We start from the raw sequence: 21,676 nt of genomic DNA, 5'->3' as shown, positions 1-21,676 counted from the left end.
TGGTTATCCTCATGGGCATCGTTGGATACCTCTTTGTGTCCCCGTGTACACAGGACACTGTCACCTCCTCGTCCCCCGGTTCCTCCTTCCCCTCTCGTGTGAGCCACTGCAGATGGGCCAGGGTCACCATGCTGCCGGAGTCCAGCAGAGCGCTGGTGTCGATGCCATCGATTCGTACCGGAACCATCGGCGGGGCCGTCTCGGTGTGCGCCCAACAGGAGGTGACATAACTCGCCATCCGGGTTATCCCCGAGCTGGGGGGTGCGGGGGGCATGGCCCCCACGCGAGGTGCCCCGGCTCACCGCACTGATAGCAGCGACTGTGATCGGGGTCCAGCAGCCGCCGGCGTCGTCGGTTTGGGTCACCCTCCCGCTTCACAGCCTCGGCTGGTTCCGTCCAGGCCCCCTTCAGCTCCTCACCTCTCTTTGTGTTGGTCGCCCCCCTCGCCGCATCTCCTCTCTCCGCTCGGTCCACTCTCAGCAGGTCCTGGGTGTTCTGGTGAATTTCCACCACTGTCAGCAATTCCTACAGGCTCTGGGGGTTCTGCATGCTCACCGTCTTCTTCATCTTGTAGGGCAGGGCCCGAAGGTATTTATCCAGGACGAGTTTGTCGAGCATCGCGAGGGACGGTACTTCCGTCAGTAGCCAGCCCTTGGTCAGCCGCACCAGGTCGCTCATCTGCGCACGGGGGGGCAGGGTGGGGTCAAAGGCCCAGTCGTGGACCAGTTGTGCACGGCGTGCGAGATTGAACCCATAACGGCTTAGTATCTCCCGTTTGAGTCCCTCATAATTCGCGGCCTGGTCAGTGTTCAAATCAAAGTAGGCCTTCTGACGACACCTCTTTGTCTCATTACAGACGACTCCACTTTGTCTCTGTACTGACGACTCCACTTTGTCTCTGTACTGACGACTCCACTTGTCTCTGTACAGACGACTCCACTTTGTCTATGTACTGACGACTCCACTTTGTCTCTGTACTGACGACTCCACTTGTCTCTGTACTGACGACTCCACTTTGTCTCTGTACTGACGACTCCACTTTGTCTCTGTACTGACGACTCCACTTGTCTCTGTACTGACGACTCCACTTTGTCTCTGTACTGACGACTCCACTTTGTCTCTGTACTGACGACTCCACTTTGTCTCTGTACTGACGACTCCACTTGTCTCTGTACTGACGACTCCACTTGTCTCTGTACTGATGACTCTACTTGTCTCTGTACTGACGACTCCACTTGTCTCTGTACTGACGACTCCACTTTGTCTCTGTACTGACGACTCCACTTTGTCTCTGTACTGAGGTTTTGCCTGTTTGAGGGAATAACGGCGGGAATAACTATACTGTTTGTGTTCAACTAAATTTCCAGTCACCTTGCCATGGTTAAATGCGGTGGTTCACACTTTCAGTTATGCTCAAATGCTGCCATCTATCCACGGTCTCTGGTTTGGGTAAGTTTTAATAGTCACAGTCGGAACAACATCCCCCATACACTTCCTGATGAACTCAGTCAAAATATCCGTGTATATGTCAATGTTATTCTCAGAGGCTACCTGGAACATATCTCAGTCCACGTGATCAAAACAATCTTGACCCATCGATTCCGATTAGTCAGACCAGCATTGAATAGACCTTAGAACGGGTACTTCCTGTTTGAGTTTCTGCCTATAGGAAGGGAGTAGCAAAATGTAGTCGTGATCTGATTTGCCGAAGGGAGGGCGGGGAGGGCCTTGTAGGCATCTCGAAAGGGGGGGTAGCAGTGATCCAGTGTTTTTCCAGAGCGAGTACTACAGTCAATGTGTTGATAGAACTTCGGTAGCGTTTTCCTCAAATTTGCTTTGTTCAGCTACAATAAATGCACCAAGATATGTGGTTTTCAGTTTGCATAGTCCAGAGTAGTTCCTTGAGGGCCTTCGTGGTATCGGCTTGAGGGGGAATATTCATGGCTGTGACTATAACCGAAGAGAATTCTCTTGGGAGGTAATTGGTCGCCATTTGATTGTGAGGTATTACAGGTCAGGTGAACAAAAGGACTTGAGTTTCTTTATGTTATCACAATCACACCATGAGTAGTTAATCATGAAACATACACCACCTGCCTTTCTTCTTCCCGGAGAGTTCTTTATTCCTGTCTGCATATCCCAGGAGAGCAATGATTCCGTGAAACATAGTATGTTACAGTCCCCTGATATCTCTCTGGAAGGAGATCATCGCCCTGAGCTCGTCTACATGGCTCAAAGTGGAAGAGAGATTGACATCATCAGTACTTGTTTTCATAAGAGGTGTTGACAAGCTGAAGGTACCGAGCTGTCTGTTTAAAATACTAGCACACAGCTCGGACACCCATGCATACCCCACAAGACATGCCACCAGAGGTCTCTTCACAGTCCCCAAGTTCAGAACACACTATGGGACGCGCACAGTACTACATAGAGCCATGACTACATGAAACTCTATTCCACATCAGGTAACTGATGCAAGCAGTAGAATCAGATGTAAAAAGCAGGTAAAAATACACCTTACGGAACAAAGGGGACTGTGAAGCAACACAAACATAAGCACAGACACACACACACACACATGATAACATCCGCACTATACACACACGTACACATGGATTTAGTGTTGTAGATATGTGGTAGGGGAGTAGGGTGCCCTCAGCCACACACTTACTGTGTTGTGAATTCTGTAATGAATGTATTTTACTGTTTTTAAAATTGTATAACTGCCTTAATTCTGCCAGACCCCAGGGTCTGCCTTGGCAGCAGCTAATGGGGATCCATAATAAATACAAATACTGAACTTGAGCGAGTAATATAATCTGAAACGGTGGATGGTGTGTACGCCTCCTCCGAATAACAATTCAGTTATTCCTCCAATTCAATTCCTCCAATTCAGAAAAGTGGTATTCCTGGTTGTAATGCTGGTTACCGCCGCTCTCATATCCACGTTATTTCCGGCTGTATTTAATAACACAAAAAAAGTTCAATGTCTCAGCACAATCATTCTTTATTTTGAATGAATATACATGTACTAATTTACAATTAAATCGTTTGAAATTGAAGTACAGTTTTAATGAGTGTGTTTAAGTTTAATGATAGTGAACACATACAGTAGTATAATAAAAGACTGAAAAACAATGAATATAAAGTACACTCTAATAAGTGTATTGAAGTGTGATGATAGCATATTTAGAGTATACTAAAAGACTGAAAAAACTAAGTGTGTTGAAGTAAATTATATTATAATTATAGTATACTTATGAAATAATAGAACATTACATTTCGTATTTGAAGTACATTATTTATATTTTTAGTATATAAGTATACTTTAGTATACTTGTAATATATACAAATGTTATGTTTTTTTGCTTGGGCCTAAACATCAGAGTCAACGCCTGGATACACAGAACCCTTAACCACCAGTCAGAGTCAACGCCAGGATACACAGGCACACACACACACACACACCACACACACACCACACACACACACACACACACACACACATACGGACACACGTTGTGTCTATCAGTCCTGTCATCTCTGTTTTCTCATATTAACGGTGGCTCATTCTGAGACAGGATATGAGGATTAGGCATTGCCTTACTACGCTACAGCTACACACTGCTAAATGGCTGCCATGTGTTCCCTCATAGAGAAAGGCTAATAAACGTTAGCCGCTTGCGCGCCTAGCACCCCCAGAATAATAGCAGCGGATAGATGAGTCCCACTGATAACAACTAGCGCTAAGGGCTAATGGGGCTGGCTTATTCTATTAGGCTGGGATAAGATGCACTGGGAGAGAGGAAGAGAGGGGAAGAAAGGGGAGAGTGGGGAAGAAAGGGGGAGAGTATCAGGCACAGGAGGCTGCTGAGGGGAGGACGGCTCAGAATAATGGCTGGAATGGAGTAAATAGAATGGCATGAAAAGCATGTGTTTGATGTGTTCGATAGCATTCCATTTATTCTGTTCCAGCCATTAGCCCAAGTAAGGTGCCACCAGCCGCCTGTGGTATCAGGAGAATAGTAGAAGGCTTCTGATACTATGAGAGCATACACAGTCAAAAACACAAAAACACACACTTTGAGTTAATACTTGATTGGAGAGACTGTACTGGTGAATATAGCTCCTGTTCATACCGATAGATTATTCTTCAGATCACACTAGCAGGGAAAGGGAGGATACTGCAGAGGAATGGGAGAAGGGAGAGAGAAGATGGCGGGAGAGAGAAGGGGTGAGAGAAAAAGGTGGAGGGATAGAAGGGGATAGAGAGAAAGGTGGAGGGAGAGAGAAGGGGAGAGAGAGAAAGGTGTAGGGAGAGAAGGGGAGAGAGAGAAAGGTGGAGGGAGAAAGAAGGGGAGAGAGAGAAAGGTGTAGGGAGAGAAGGAGAGAGAGAGAAAGGTGGATGGAGAGAGAGAAAAGTGGAGGGAGAGAGAGAAAGGTGGAGGGAGAGAGAGAAAGGTGGAGGGAGAGAGAAGGGGAGAGAGAGAAAGGTGGAGGGAGAGAGAAGGGGAGAGTGAGAAAGATGGAGGAAGAGAAGGTGAGAGAGAAAGGTGGAGGAAGAGAGAAGGGGAGAGAGAGAAAGGTGGAGGGAGAGAGAAGGGGAGAGAAAGAAAGGTGGAGGAAGAGAGAAGGGGAGAGAGAGAAAGGTGGAGGGAGAGAGAAGGGGAGAGAGAGAAAGGTGGAGGGAGAGAAGGGGAGAGAGAGAAAGGTGGAGGGAGAGAGAAGGGGAGAGAGAGAAAGGTGGAGGGAGAGAGAAGTGGAGAGAGAGAAAGGTGGAGGGAGAGAGAGAAAGGTGGAGGGAGAGAGAAGTGGAGAGAAAGAAATGTGGAGGGAGAGAGAAGGGGAGAGAGAGAAAGGTGGAGGGAGAGAGAAGGGGAGAGAGAGACAGGTGGAGGGAGAGAGAAGGGGAGAGAGAGAAAGGTGGAGGGAGAGAGAAGGGGAGAGAGAGAAAGGTGGAGGAAGAGAGAAGGGGAGAGAGAGAAAGGTGGAGGGAGAGAGAAGTGGAGAGAGAGAAAGGTGGAGGGAGAGAAGGGGAGAGAGAGAAAGGTGGAGGGAGAGAGAAGGGGAGAGAGAGAAAGGTGGAGGGAGAGAAGGGGAGAGAGAGAAAGGTGGAGGGAGAGAAGGGGAGAGAGAGAAAGGTGGAGGGAGAGAGAAGGGGAGAGAGAGAAAGGTGGAGGGAGAGAGAAGGGGAAAGAGAGAAAGATGGAGGGAGAGAGAAGTTCTTTAGGTGAATCTTGACACTGCCGCATTCTCTGAACACATGGAGTGGATTATGTAGTCTGGTCCTACACACCGTTTTCACCACAGTAACACACACACACTAGGTATGCACACACACACACCCCTACACACACCAGGTATGCACACACACCAGGTATGCACACACACACCCTTACACACACACCAGGTATGCACACAATCCCATTATAAAGCCAAGGTCTTTTTTTTGGTCTATGGGGGGCTCTGACATAAAAGAGTAACAAGGTATTTTTTTGTCTCTTGGGGGCTCTGATATAAAAGAGTAACAAGGTATTAACCTTTATGACATTCTTTACTTAATGCTTTTTCAGCTAAAAATACAAATCTTCATGACTGGGCTGTGCACCTTTCTAATTAACCAACCCCACACACCAGGGTGGAGTACCACGGTAAAACTTTACTGGCCTGTATGTGTGTGATTGGAAAAGAGAGAGAGGGGATAGATCGAGAGAGAGAGAGAGAGGAGAGAGAGAGAGACAGAGAGAGGAAAGAGAGAGAGAGAGACAGAGAGAGGAAAGAGAGAGAGAGAGACACAGAGAGAAGAAAGCGAGAGAGAGAGAGAGAGAGGAGAGAGAGAGAGAGCAAGAGAAAGGAAAGAGAGAGAGAGAAGTGGGGGAGAAACTTGTCCATCTCTGGTTTTTCTCACTCCTGTCGTTTTTATCACCTCAAAGCTCTACTTTAGTCTGGTCGGCTGGTGAACGCAGTTAGGATTAATACCACGAGGTAACACACATACAGCAGGCTCAGTAGATATACTGTACATCAACCGCAGCCGCTACATAGCTGCAGAACAGTAAACCTTCATGTCAACTCCATCAATTTAGGACCACTAAAATCAGAAGGGGCTGTAAAGAAACTTCATTACAGACAACCACTACAAAACAAGCACAGACACACATTTCTACGCACACATGCACGCACACATGCACACACACGGTTATAGTCCTCTGAAAGTCATGAGGGACCATAAAAAGAGCTGCTGGTATTGCAGTCAGAGCAGAACAATCAAGTGGGAATTGTGGTCACAACCAAAACGTACAATCAGTAGGTGCTGTGCTTATGAATCTCAATTCTAGCTAGCTTGTGATTTGGCACCATGCACCTCAATGTCCCCAATGCCCCTGATTTGTGTTAGTCACACAGATAACCCAGGGGCAGATAACCCAGGGGCAGATAACCCAGATAGATGATGAAAAGAGGAGGATGATGAAGAGAGGAGGATGATGAAGAGAGGAGGATGATGAAGAGAGGAGTATGATGAAGAGAGGAGTATGATGAAGAGGAGGATGATGAAGAGAGGAGGATGATGAAGAGAGGAGGATGATGAAGAGAGGAGTATGATGAAGAGAGGAGTATGATGAAGAGGAGGATGATGAAGAGAGGAGGATGATGAAGAGAGGAGGATGATGAAGAGAGGAGGATGATGAAGAGAGGAGGGTGATGAAGAGAGGAGTATGATGAAGAGAGGAGTATGATGAAGAGGAGGATGATGAAGAGAGGAGTATGATGAAGAGGAGGATGATGAAGAGGAGGATGATGAAGAGAGGATTATGATGAAGAGAGGAGTATGATGAAGAGGAGGATGATGAAGAGATGAGGATGATGAAAGGAGGAGGGTGATGAAGAGAGGAGAATGATGAAGAGAGGAGAATGATGAAGAGAGGATGTGATGAAGAGGAAGATGATGAAAAGAGGAGGATGATGAAAAGAGGATGATGATGAAGAGAGGAGGGTGATGAAGAGAGGAGTATGATGAAGAGAGGATGATGATGAAGAGAGGAGAGTGATGAAGAGAGGAGGATGATGAAAAGAGGAGGGTGATGCTAGAGAAGTTGAAAGGAAGAACATCGCAGTCACTCACCTCTCATGATTGGAGCTTCAGTTCCCATGGCGACGGTCATGCCCAGATGCCCTCCTCATCGTCCTGTTGGAGAGAATAAATCAATCAGTCAAATGCAATTTGCATAACATTTTCTTCATGTACTGTGTATTTTCTGGAGAACACAACAAAATCCAGACCTGAATACCAAAGGTCAGGCTTTCCTATACTTAGTTGTACCGTGTCTCCCTGCAAGTCTCACAGCCAGTTATAATCAAAGCTAGCATGTTTAGCTTGTTCACCCGGGCTGTAGCTGTGTTCTACTGTATGATATCAACAGACTTTTTCCCTCTTTGTGATGTAGTCAGGAGGCAGTAATGAATCTTACAGAGGTTTCCTCAGGCCTGAGTCTAGCCAGACAGAGCCCTGGGAACAGTGAGGCTAACACACACAGACAAACACCATGACGTCTTTGCAGACAGGCAGGCCAGCAGCAGAGTACTGTAGTAGGGCTGGTTCAGCCATGCTCACTTGATGGGAGAACTTCTCCGGTACCTGAAGACTTGTGTTGGCTCCCAGAGCTATAGCCTAGAGTTTAGGTCAGTGGGCTAATTAAGGTCTTGAGACACGCAGACACACCTTCAGACACACCTGCCTTAACTGCATTACCTGTCAGGAGTTATGACTGTTCCCCTCTCAATCACAATGGCTTTGCTAGACCATGGCTAGGCTACGGCTAAAGCTAGGCTAAGGCTAGGGATATGCTAGACTATGCTATGCTAAATGCTAATAGCTTCAGCTACAGTCTGCGTCCGCATGCTAAGGTCAATCAGTTAGAAGCATCTATCCCCAGTGAGTGCCTGTGACAGGCGGGATAAACACAGCCAAGCTCTTTCGCCAACGTAGCCAGGCTAAACACACACACATGCAACCACACACACACCCACACACACACACACACCCACACACACACACACACCCCCCCCCCCCCCCCCCCCCCCACCCAGTCAGGGCTAAATACCATGTGCTACTTCTTACAGAGCAGGCAGCCTGTCGAGGGGGAGAATAAGGAACAACAACCAGAGAGAGGCCTTGTAATTCTAACTCTGATAAACACTTTATGACTGTTCTCTATTTCCTTACAGAGGCATGGTGCCAAGTCCCTGGCAGCGCTGTAGCTGTGGCTAAATCAGAACAACATGGACACAACATGCCCGTCAAACTGAAGTGAGGTAAAAACAGGTTAGGTGAAAACAGGTGGTGGATGCCAACTTGGATGGCCTGATAAGATAAATAAAGGTGTCTGTTATCTACATGAATAATGATGCAATAATGAGACCCAAGAGCTGAGATATGGTTTGGTCATAGAAAAAAGGTGTGTTTGTGTATGTGTGTTTTTGTTTATAATGACTTTGAGAGTATCTCTCCATCTGACAGCCTTGGAAAGCATTGTGTCTCTGGGGTGTTTGACCAGACCCTCTTCATCATCAATCACACACACAAATGCATACAAACGCACACAAGCCCTATGGTGGCTTCTGCGGAACGTCCACTATAGGTCAAAGGTCAGACATGAGGGAAATTGATTGGGATGACCTCTGTCAAAGCAGCCGGGAACGAGCTCACCTCTGGACTGAGTGCTACACTGCACCGCTAGCCATGGTCAGACACCCAGCTATGAGGAGTAGAGAAAAGAAAAACAGAAGGGAGGGAGGAAAGTTGGAGCAGAGGATGGGAGAAGAGGAGGAGGAGGAGGAGGAGGGGGAGGAGGAGGAGGAGGAGGAGGAGGAGGAGGAGGAGAAACAGAAATAAGGGAGGAGGGGGGTAAGGAAGAAGAAGTTGGGGAGTAGGAAACGTGAGGTGGAGGAGAGGAGGAGTAGAAGAGGAGAGACAAGGGAAGAAGGAGAGGAGGAGTGGGTGATGGGAGGAAGAGGTGGTGAGGAAAAATAGTGTAATTAATCACGTTCAGATAAAAGAGAGAGATAAAAGGCCGAGTGGGGCACTGTGTTTGGAGGAAAAACAGTTTAATCTCAGGGACCCTAATCTGACCTCTCACACACACATACACACCCTATGGTGACCTCTGCGGAACTTCCACTATAGGTCAAAGGTCAGACATGAGGATAATTGATTGGGATGACCTCTGTCAATGCAGCCGGGAACGAGTGTGTTTGCAGTTTCTGATGAGAGTCGGACACGGGAGAGAGAAATAAAGAGAGAGAGACAGAGGGAGAGAGAGAGAGAGAGGGAGAGCGAGGCAGAGGGGGAGGGAGAGAGAGAGAGAGAGAGAGAGAGAGAGAGAGAGAGAGAGAGAGAGAGAGAGAGAGAGAGAGAGAGAGAGAGAGAGAGAGCGAGCGAGGCAGAGAGAGAGAGTGAGAGAGAGAGAGAGAGAGCGAGAGAGAGAGAGAGCGAGAGAGAGGGGGAGCGAGAGAGAGAGAGAGAGAGAGGGGGAGCGAGAGAGAGAGAGTGAGAGAGAGAGGGGGAGCGAGAGAGAGCGATGCAGAGGGGGAGAGAGAGAGAGAGAGAGAGAGAGAGAGAGAGAGAGAGAGAGAGAGAGAGAGAGAGTGAGGCAGAGGGGGAGCGAGAGAGAGAGAGAACAATAGTCTACTATTTATTCAGCTTGTCTTTAACCCTAACAACAGTTTAAACTTTTTCCAGCCTATAGCTTTACGTTCAGCTTTCCATTTCACTTTGCATACAGTGTGCTATCCCTTTTACACATGTAACGATTCCATTTTAAGGGGGCATTTCCAGCCATTTGGCCCAGATTTATGAGTTATTTTGTTATTCTCTGCATGCTTAACAAGATTTCCGAGCAGTCGTATTCATAGTTTCACTGCTGGCCTTTTTCTTTCTGACTTAAGTGTCTGAGAAGTTGCTTGTAGCCTGCTACCGCGCTATGCTGCGTGTCAGGTCTATAAACAATGTCTCTATTAAATAGTGCAGGAGGCCATATTGAGTGAGAGATATTTATATTAGAAGTGGTGTGTGTAATAGTGGGGATATCCCAGTGTGTGTTAGCTTGGGTCATGTTTAAACAGCATGCTTGAAACATGCAATGGTGCTTGTCTGAGGGAACAGGCGTGTGATTCCAGCACCTCTACTCCTATTTGGAAGTCCCCTTGACACACACACACAGACACACACAGAGGAGTGTCTTGCAGAGTTTCCCCAATCACACATGAATTAGAGAACAATAAGATTATTAATTATTAACATTATTAAACACATAGAAGAGGTCAGTAGCAGGTGGTAATGGGATAAGATGATTATCTATAGTGCATGTGTTCTACAGTATAAGCATTCCAATAGACTAAAGTGGCTTCCTCTCCACTCTTACCTATCCTCCCTCCCTTCTCCCTAACCTCTCCTCATCTCCTTTAGTGGTCTTAAAACAAAGGATAGGTGAAAGCCAAATATATCGTACATTAGTGCAGGTGAAGGAGATGAAAGGAGGAGTAGAGGCCAGTTTTACTGCTCTATTGTTGTGTGTGGTGGTTGGTTAGGGGAAACTGTAAGTGTTGGGCACACCCTTGGCAGCACTTTATTCTATAGCTAGAGGACTCCTGATAACTCCAGGAGTGATAAGTATAATTGTAGTCTTTATCTGTTGTTGTCTAGTACTGTCTTTTTGCTAACTAGGGCCATCTACTTTAAGTGCTGCCTGTCTTCCCAGTGTCCTACTTGATGTGTGAACTGCTGACTGCTCACCACAGCTGATTGTTTTCACATCAACCAGGATCAAGGGGCAGGGCAATTTGTGATTGTTGTTGTACCGGAATGTGTGCTCTTCATCTTTGCAATTAGTATTATCAATTAGTATTAGTACTTCAGTCTCCCGTTTTCGCAGCGGCAGTCGTGTAAGCGGGGGTCGTGTAAGCGGGGGTCGTGTCAGCGGGGGTCGTGTTAGCAGGGGTCGTGTCAGCGGCGGTCTCGTGGCAAAGCTAAGACAGTTCTGCTGAGTTTTTCTGCAGTTAATCAAGGAAGGAAAGAGAGGAAGGCTCCACACCACTCTGTCACTTGAGTATCTTACCTAGTTATTTTCAGATGATCTCATTTTGCTGTTTTGTAGCTTTGGCAAGTATGTGTGTTTTCTATACCTGTTCCCTCCTCTCCATGTAGGCTTTGCAGACGCTACCCACCCCTTGGATGCAATCCTTCTAATTTAGTGTACCCTGCGTGCACAACCCATGTGGAATTCATGGTCTCTGGCAGCATTTGGAACTGCTGATGTGCGGTCATGAACTCAAGAGTTCATCTCAGCCTATGCTGCCCTTCAGTCCCTTGACACTTTGGCCCTGACAGAGACATGGGATCACCCCAGAAAACCCTGCTACTCCAGCTGCTCTCTCTTCATCTGACTATATTTTCTCTCATAGTCCGAGAGCATCTGGTCGTCACGGTGGTGGAACAGGTCTAGTCATTTCTCCTAACTGGAGATTCTCTTTTCTCCCTCTCTCACCTATCCATCTCCTCATTTGAGATCCATGCTGTCACTGTCACTTGTCCACTCGAGCTTAACATTGTTGTCATCTATCACCCACCAGGTGCCCTTAGAGAGCTCCTCAATGACCTTGACACCTTGATAAGCTCATTTCCTGACGATGGCTCACCGCTCTTCGTCCCGATGTCTGCCTTCGATTCATTTCTTTCCAACTCTCTCTTTCCACTCTTTGACCTCACCCTTTCCCAGTCCTCTCCCACTCACAAGGCAGGCAATATGCTTGACCTCATCTTTACTAGAGGTATTCCTACTAATCACACTGCAACCCCCCTCCGTGTCTCTGATCACTACTTTGTTTACTTTTCTGTCTCTCTTTCTTCCAACCCGAGCCACTCAGCCCCTACACAGATAGAGTGTGACGGCACATGACTTCGCCTTCTCTCTCCCACTACTCTCTACTCTTCTATCCTATCATCTCTGTTAAATCCTTCTTCTTCCTGTCTACTGATTCTGCCTCTTCGACCTTACTCTCCTCCCTTTCCGCATCCTATAACTCGCACTGTCCCCTTTCCTCTTGGCCGGCTCGGCCCTCCCGCTCCGTGGCTGAGTGACACATTGTGAACTTACAGAACAGGACTGCAAGCAGCTGAGCGAGGAAAACTAAACTTCAGGAGGACCTATCATCCTTTCACTCACTCTACCTTCTCTTCCTTTGTACCTGCTTCTAAAACCACTTTCTATCACTCAAAATGTCAAGCTTCTGCCTCTAACCCTAGGAAACTATTTCCTTCCTTTATCCTCCTGACTCTCTCTACTCTGTTCTCATCCTCCTAGATTTATCTGCTGCCTTCGACACTGTGAACCATCAGATCCTCCTCTCAACCCTATCAGGGCTGGGCGTCTCAGTCTCTCCACACTATTGGATTGCATTCTACCTGGCAGGCCGCTCCTACCAGGTGACGTGGGGAGGATGTGTTTCTGCACCACGTACTCTCATTACTGGTGTCCCCCAGGGCTTGGATCTAGGCCCTCTTCTCTCTATACACCAAGTCACTCGGCTACATCATATCCTTACATGGTCTCTCCTATCATTGCTATGAGGATGACACTCAATTACTTTTCTCCTTCCCCCCTTCTGACACCCAAGTGGCGACACAGATTTCTGCGTGCCTGCCAGATATCTCAGCTTGGATGTTGGCCCACCACCCCAAGCTCAACCTCGACAAGATGGTGCTGCTCTTCCTCCCAAGGAAGGCCTGCCTGCTCAAAGACCTATACATCACGGTTGACAACTCCATGGTGTCCCCCTCCCAGAGTACAAAGAACCTTGGTGTAACCCTGGAAAACACCCTGTTGTTCTCTGCAAACATCAAAGCAGTGACTAGTATCCATAGAGTACAACCCTACCTCACAGAGGAAAAGGCGCAGGTTCTAATCCAGGCACTTGTCATCTCCCATCTGGACTACTGCAACTGTTGGTTGGGCTCCCTGCTTGTGCCATCAAACCCCTGCACGTTATCCAGAACGCTGCAGCCCGCCTGGTGTTAAACCTTCCCATGTAAAATGTACACCTTAAATGATTTCTTAGTACATATAATGCCAGAGACACTCTTATCAATGGGAGACTATCCAGACAGCACACCTGATAGCCCCCAAGCTGCTTCTGTCAGACACACACATATATAAACACACACACACACACACACACATATTCACACACACACACACACACACACACACACACACACACACACACACACACACACACACACACACACACACACACACACACACACACACACACACACACACACAGTCTTGTGGGGACATACAATTCAGTCCCATTCAAAATCCTATTTTCCCTAACCCTGAACCTAGCTCCTAACCCTAAAACTAACCCTACCTCCTAACCCTAAATCTAACACTAACAAAAATACAAAAAACAGACATTGAATATCCCTTTGAGCATGGTGAAGTTATTAATTACACTTTGGATGGTGTATCAATACACCCAGTCACTACAAAGATAGAGGTGTCCTTCCTAACTTAGTTCCTGGAGAGGAAGGTCCATGGTCCAGGCCAATGGTGACTTTAAAACAGATACAGAGTTTAATGGCGGTGATAGGAGAACAGTGAGGATGGATCAACAACATTGTAGTTACTCCACAATACTAACCTAAATGACAGAGTGAAAAGAAGGAAGCCTGTACAGAATACAAATATTCCAAAACATGCATCCTGTTTGCAATAAGGCACTCAAGTAAAACTGCAAAAATATGTGGCATAGAAATGAACTTTAAGTGTTATATTTGGGTCGTAAACAACACAACAAGTCACTGAGTATCACTTAATATTTTCAAGCATGGTGGTGGCTGCATCTTGTTATGAGTATGCTTGCCATCGTCATGAACTAGGGAGTTTTTTAGGATAAAAAGACACAGAATAGAGCTAAGCACAGGCAAAATCCTAGAGGAAAAACTTGTTCAGTCTACTTTCCAACAGACACTGGGAGACTAAACCTTAACCTAAAACACAAGGCCAAAATATACACTGGAGTTGCTTACCAAGATGACATTGAATGTTCCTGAGTGGCCTGGTTCCATTTTTGACTTAAATCGGCTTGAAAATCTATGGCAAGACTTGAAAATAGCTGTCTAGCAATGATCAACAACCAACTTGACAGAATAAGAATAATGTGCAAATATTGTACAATCCAATTGTGCAAAGCTCTCAGAGACTTACCCTGAAAGACTTACAGCTGTAATCAAGGTGATTCTAACATGTATTGACTCATTTACTTATGTACATTTGCAAAAATTCCAAAAAAACCTGTTTTCACTTTTCATTATGGGGTATTGAGTGTAGATAGCTGGAAAAAAAATATTGAATCCATTTTGAATTCAGGCTGTAACATATCAAAATGTGGAATACGTCAAGGGTTAGGAATACTTTCGGGAAGACACTGTTTCCATTGAGCTCTCTTCTAACAGGGACTAATTTGAGTGTCCTAAGGGAAGTTGGAGATGATCCTGAGATGATGTTATTGACACTAAACTCAGAGAGAGTTTTGTATGAGGGGGGAGTATAAACTAACCTCACACATAAATCAAAAATACTTATCTGGCAGCCTCATATCTAAATGACTGTAAGTTGGCAAGGATGAAGATGGAGTGGTGGAGGAATGGAGGTGAGAAGAGAGAGGGGATTTCTTTGATGATGATCAGACCACAAGTAGCTGCCTCTGAGGATGATATGTGTATTACTGTCAGCTCAGACAAAGAGAGAGGAGCAGAACCTAGCACATACCAAATCAATGTCTAATCACATCTTTCAGCTGTGTGGTGTGTGTGTGTGAGTGTGAGTGTGTGTGAGAGAGAGAGAGAGAGAGAGAGAGAGAGAGAGAGAGAGAGAGAGAGAGAGAGAGAGAGAGAGAGAGTACTAACCTGGTCCATTGGGACTCTGTGGTTGGCGTGGGGTGGTCCTCTTGCAGGGGTCCGGTGGTGTGGGTGAGCAGGGTGTGCCGGGTGTACCCCCGGGTGGGGGTGGTGAGGATGGTGAGGATGATGAGGGTGTAGATGTTCTTCATCATAGTTGTCTGCTATGAGCTTCATCCTACTCTGGGTCTGGAGGAGAACATTTACAATTTATAGTGTGTTTAGCATTTCTCAATCTCAAAACCCTTTACATGGAATGGGAGAAACTCATTCTACCCGTTCCACCACCAATATGCAGCTACCCGTTCCACCACCAATATGCAGCTACCCGTTCCTCCACCAATATGCAGCTACCCGTTCCACCACCAATATGCAGCTACCCGTTCCACCACCAATATGCAGCTACCCGTTCCACCACCAATATGCAGCTGCCCGTTCCTCCACCAATATGCAGCTACCCGTTCCTCCACCAATATGCAGCTACCCGTTCCTCCACCAATATTCAGCTACCCGTTCCTCCACCAATATGCAGCTGCCCGTTCCACCACCAATATGCAGCTGCCCGTTCCACCACCAATATGCAGCTGCCCGTTCCTCCACCAATATGCAGCTACCCGTTCCACCACCAATATGCAGCTACCCGTTCCTCCACCAATATGCAGCTACCCGTTCCTCCACCAATATGCAGCTACCCGTTCCACCACCAATATGCAGCTACCCGTTCCTCCACCAATATTCAGCTACCCGTTCCACCACCAATATGCAGCTACCCGTTCCTCCACCAATATGCAGCTACCCGTTCCTCCACCAATATGCAGCTACCCGTTCCTCCACCAATATGCAGCTACCCGTTCCACCACCAATATGCAGCTACCCGTTCCTCCACCAATATGCAGCTACCCGTTCCTCCACCAATATTCAGCTACCCGTTCCTCCACCAATATGCAGCTGCCCGTTCCACCACCAATATTCAGCTGCCCGTTCCACCACCAATATGCAGCTGCCCGTTCCACCACCAATATGCAGCTACCCGTTCCACCACCAATATGCAGCTACCCGTTCCACCACCAATATGCAGCTACCCGTTCCACCACCAATATACAGCTACCCGTTCCACCACCAATATGCAGCTACCCGTTCCTCCACCAATATTCAGCTACCCGTTCCTCCACCAATATTCAGATGCCCGTTCCACCACCAATATGCAGCTACCCGTTCCACCACCAATATGCAGCTACCCGTTCCACCACCAATATGCAGCTACCCGTTCCACCACCAATATGCAGCTACCCGTTCCTCAACCAATATTTAGCGACCCGTTACTCCACCAATATTTAGCTACCCGTTCCTCCACCAATATTTAGCGACCCGTTCCTCCACCAATATTTAGCGACCCGTTCCTCAACCAATATTTAGCGACCCGTTCCTCCACCAATATTTAGCTACCCGTTCCTCCACCAATATTCAGCTACCCGTTCCTCCACCAATATGCAGCTACCCGTTCCTCCACCAATATGCAGCTACCCGTTCCTCCACCAATATTTAGCGACCCGTTCCTCCACCAATATTTAGCGACCCGTTCCTCCACCAATATTTAGCTACCCGTTCCACCACCAATATGCAGATACCCGTTCCACCACCAATATGCAGATACCCGATCCTCCACCAATATTTAGCGACCCGTTCCTCCACCAATATTCAGCGACCCGTTCCTCCACCAATATTCAGCTACCCGTTCCACCACCAATATTCAGATGCCCGTTCCACCACCAATATGCAGCTACCCGTTCCACCACCAATATGCAGCTACCCGTTCCACCACCAATATGCAGCTACCCGTTCCACCACCAATATGCAGCTACCCGTTCCTCAACCAATATTTAGCGACCCGTTCCTCCACCGATATTTAGCGACCCGTTCCTCCACCAATATTCAGCTACCCGTTCCTCCACCAATATTCAGCTACCCGTTCCTCCACCAATATTCAGCTACCCGTTCCTCCACCAATATTCAGCTACCCGTTCCTCCACCAATATTCAGCTACCCGTTCCTCCACCAATATTCAGCTACCCATTCCTCCACCAATATTCAGCTACCCGTTCCTCCACCAATATTCAGCTACCCGTTCCTCCACCAATATTCAGCTACCCATTCCTCCACCAATATTCAGCTACCCGCTCCTCCACCAATATTTAGCACCTGGATGATTCACAGCAGATAGACTGTGCTATAATTCACACATCACGTTGGCTACAACACTGCTAAAGTGATACACTCGTACCTGTATACGGTTGAAAATGGCAGATTTGGGCACTAATAAGCACCTAAATTTGAACGGCTGTACAGTAATTCTATACATGACGTCAGAGCTCAGGCTCTGTGCGTCACAGTGCTGTGTGGGTTTTATACTGACTGACGTTCTGAACTTGAGCACCATCCCTCCTGGTAACTGGGAAACTTTTGCAAAAAAATAAACTGATCACAGTGAGGAAATTCTGTGAATTAAATGACTTGATGTATTTTGAAAGATGAGATAAATACCGCTTTTGTGTTTGAAATCAAGCCAAAAACCCATGAGTCCAAATGTGCACTTCACATTTCCATATCACAAAGCTCATGTCATATCCAGTGTCAACGTTTCTGATCACTGTGTGATGTACAGTTACAAGATGACATGGCGTCATACCCTGGTTGTTCTGAACACAATGAGCCTGTTAGTCGACTGTGAAGAAAACACATACCTGGATGCACTCATGACTCCTTTCTATGTGCACCAAAGTTATCTGTTTCCCTGAATTGCCTTGTGAAAGGCTAACACTTTAAGATCATATTTTATAACTTAGCTAGTTATGTTGGTAATAGAACAAGCTGTCAAATGATGTCGAGCTGACCCAGATTTGGATTTATAATGGACCGTTTTTGGATTGCGTAAACAACAACAACAGTAAATGTGCAGGTAGGGATGCAGGGTTGTGTTCCATACAAAACAACTACAGGTGTGCTTGCTCTAGTTCCTCAACGACACAACTAGGAGAGACCAACATAGAGTTGAAGATCCATGGAGGCCAATTCCCTCCAGTGTAAAGGGTTAAATTCACTTTGTGAATGTCATTTATTTTGGTTTTGGTGTGACCCTTGCTCAAAAACCAATTTCCCTCTGAAATGATAAAGATTGATTCACGTTGACTGAAATTACTTTGAAATTGTTTACTGTCTGCTCGGGAAAAATAAACGTTGAGTTCACAGAGTTCTAAATGATTGGCTGTTTGTGTGGGATAGGGGGAATACATGTGTTGAAAGCAGCTGAAGACTGAAAAAGCATGGCGCTAACAAACAACTTTTGACAGGTCATAAATTGAGCGAGGCATAGTTACTAATGAAACTATGGTGATTCTGTCAGACGGCATCCATATTTCAGATGAAGACTTCATTGGATTATATCAGTGCCGTGACAGAGTGGTTAGTGATGTGTTGTTCCTCAGCATAGCTGCAGGCTGGGAGGCTTATGGGTGATGAATCACACTCCTTTACTCCACTAATGATTCAAATTACACTGAAATATGCAGAGAGAGAGAGAGAGAGAGAGAGAGAGATAGAGAGACAGAGAGACAGAGAGGCTCTGGTCTAAGTTAGAGGAGGTTGTGTTCTGCAAGACACCAGAGTTAGAGGAGGTGTAGACTGGGAGGTGAGTGGTTCTTACTGAGAGATTAGAGAGGAGTTGACTAGATGGTGAGTAACAGGTAGTTAGGAAGGGTAGGGAACAGACACAATCACATACACACCTTTGGAAGGGTCTGGCTGGGTCAGACACTAGTGGTTAGTTGTATTAGCAGGTGCGATAATGTGGGGTAAGATAAGGTGAGATAAGGTGAGGTGAGATAAGGTGGGGTAAGGTAAGATAATGTGAGTTAAAGGTGGGGTAAGGTGAGAATGTGTGGTAAGGTGAGATAAGGTGGGGTAAGGTGAGGTGGTTGGGATAAGGTGAGGTGGGGTAAGGTAGGGTAAGGTAAGGTGAGGTAAGGTGGGGTAAGGTGAGATAAGGTGAGGTAAAGTGGGACAAGGTGAGGTCAGGTGAGTTCAGGTGGGGTAAGGTGGAGTAAGGTGAGGTGAGTTGGGGTAAAGTGAGGTGAGATAAGGTGGGGTAAGGAGAGGTGGGGTACGGTGAGATAAGGTGGGGTATGGTGAGATAAGGTGAAGTGAGGTGGGGTAAGGTGAGATAAGATGGGGTAAGGTGAGATAAGATGGGGTAAGGTGAGATAAGATGGGGTAAGGTGAGATAAGATGGGGTAAGGTGAGATAAGATGGGGTAAGGTGAGATAAGATTGGGTAAGGTGAGATAAGGTGGGGTCAGGTGAGATAAGATTGGGTAAGGTGAGATAAGATGGGGGTAAGGTGAGGTTAGGTGAGATAAGATGGGGTAAGGTGAGATAAGATAAGATAAGGTGGGGTCAGGTGAGATAAGATGGGGTAAGGTGAGATAAGATGGGGTAAGGTGAGATAAGATGGGGTAAGGTGAGATAAGGTGGGGTCAGGTGAGATAAGATTGGGTAAGGTGAGATAAGATGGGGTAAGGTGAGATAAGATGGGGTAAGGTGAGATAAGATTGGGTAAGGTGAGATAAGGTGGGGTCAGATGAGGTTAGGTGATATAAGGTGGAGTAAGGTGAGAAAAGGTGGGATAAGGGAATGTATTTGTTTATTGTATTAGGATCTATTTTATTCCTCATTTGGACTATTCTTCAAATGGTCCTTATACGTTATAATACAATCACATTTTCAAATATAGCACACTGTTACAAACAACAGACATAATACACTTGACCAGATAAAAACTGATGGATGGAAAGATGGATGGGTTTCTTCATCTGCCATAGTCCTGCACAACCTTCAATTTATTACATTTAAATGGTTCAAAACTATTGTTTGAATGTATATATTGAAAGATTTCTGGTTTGCTCAGATAAATTATTCAATTTCTTTATTGCTCTGAATCAAAATGTTGTATTGCCTATTTCTCTTTTCTGCCGGGATAACACATAGAGGGTGGACAGTTCATTCCTAGTATTGACTGAATGTCTGTCTCTTACCAACTGAATACTGTTGTGAATGGAGTTTGGCCATTTTAAATGGTGTATATTATGAAATAAAATAAGCATGTTTTTTTTCAATGATCTTGTTGATTGATGACCACCCAAGAGCATTGACCATGACTACAACAGAAGAACCATATCTCCACCTTAAAACAATCCTTGCTGCTTTGTTCTGTTCAATCTGCAGCCTCCTAATTTGACTTGCTGATGCATGTCCCCAGACCACAGAACAGTAGTTCACCTGACTCCCAAATAATGCCTGGGTTGTTTGCTTAAGAATATTTCCCGGGAGACATCCTTCTGATCATGCTTTTTTAAATACATAGATGAGTTATCTGAGTCGACCATGATAAGCAGTTGTCTAGCTGCAGCCCTAGTAGTTTGGTATCTGCCACTTCCTCAATTTGTACTCCCTGCATGCTTAATCGCATCCCATGCTGTGTTGGCCTTTTCCTGATGGTTTTCTTGGCATTCAAAATAAGTTTGTTCCGGCAAACCCACTCCCTAATATTTCCCAGATCTACTTCTAGAGCCTGCTGTACCTGTTGAACCGATTGTCTTGCTGTATAAATTGTAGTATAATCTGCAAATATAGTAGTTTGAGTTTCTGATAAGGCATAAGGAAGGTCGTTGGTATACAAGACCAGTCAAAAGTTTGAACACACCTACTCATTCAAGGGTTTTTCTTTATTTTTACTATTTTCTACATTGTAGAATAATAGTGAAGACATCAAAACTATGAAATAACACATATGGAATCATGTCGTAACCAAAAAAGTGTTAAATCAAAATATATTTTAGATTCTTCAAAGTAACCATTGTCATGACGTGGCCCTTTCTGGGTGTAGATCGTGGCTTCCCCCTCTCCCCTACACCCAGGTTCTGTTATCTCAGGTCGTAAATTCCTGGCGGAGACTCTCTCCCCCTTTTCATGCAGACAGAGAGACCACAGAGTGAACAAAGGATTTCACGTGGCCAAACTCCTAAATCCCCAAAATGAGAAAATGAAACTATATGTCCACTTGTGAGAATGTGGGAAGGGTCCGTAGACACCTAAGGGACAGTTATGTTGAGTGTGTTTAATTTGGTGACCTCACGAAGGACAGGAAACATGCATAACTATATCTCGGAATGTGTACATTTCTCAATTATGGTGTTTGCATCTAATTCTTGTATAAAATGAATGAGTAAAGATGAAACTATTTGTGAAATTTGATGTTAACCTTTAATTTTGAGAGAATTGTATTCCCTGTAAAGTTTAACTAGTCAGTGGCCACGCCCCCGTGAGTACAGACATGATCTGGTGTCATGGAACCGCCCTCTTCTACTGTTACAAATAAAAAACCCTCCTAAGAAAATCCTCTTCAGACTAATCAAACCCACAGTGTGAGCTGTGATTGCGAATAGTTAAGACCACAAAAACCTCAGTGTAAGCTAAGGTTGCAATGGTTGATGAAATCCTAACCATACCACGTGGAGCATTGGCTACACGGCTGGAAATTGTTAAACTCTGAGACTATCGATCCCTACAGAATAAGAGCAAATCTTAGATACTAATTACTAGTCTGCAGCTAGAAATTATGTAAACCTGGGATGTGAATACCGACAACCACCGAAACATCTATTCT

The 21,676-nt window shown here is 45.9% G+C and overlaps 1 protein-coding gene across 1 annotated transcript in view; it reads right to left on the bottom strand.

Annotated features, from left to right (window-relative positions):
- Window positions 1-14,745: 14,745 nt before the first annotated feature.
- The window catches only part of LOC120061677 (ERC protein 2), a 253,027-nt gene continuing 246,096 nt past the window's right edge, over window positions 14,746-21,676 (bottom strand). The window contains exons 15-16 of the mRNA XM_039011569.1: window positions 14,969-15,148; window positions 14,746-14,766 (exon numbers count right to left, since the gene is read on the bottom strand). Coding sequence (XP_038867497.1) covers window positions 14,746-14,766; window positions 14,969-15,148 — 201 coding nt within the window. The remainder of the gene's footprint in view (window positions 14,767-14,968; window positions 15,149-21,676) is intronic.

The sequence above is a fragment of the Salvelinus namaycush genome, chromosome 16, assembly GCF_016432855.1.
Source record: "Salvelinus namaycush isolate Seneca chromosome 16, SaNama_1.0, whole genome shotgun sequence".
NCBI lineage: Eukaryota > Metazoa > Chordata > Actinopteri > Salmoniformes > Salmonidae > Salvelinus > Salvelinus namaycush.
Note: the sequence above shows the minus strand (reverse complement) of the source record. Positions and strands in the feature narration are given on the sequence as shown.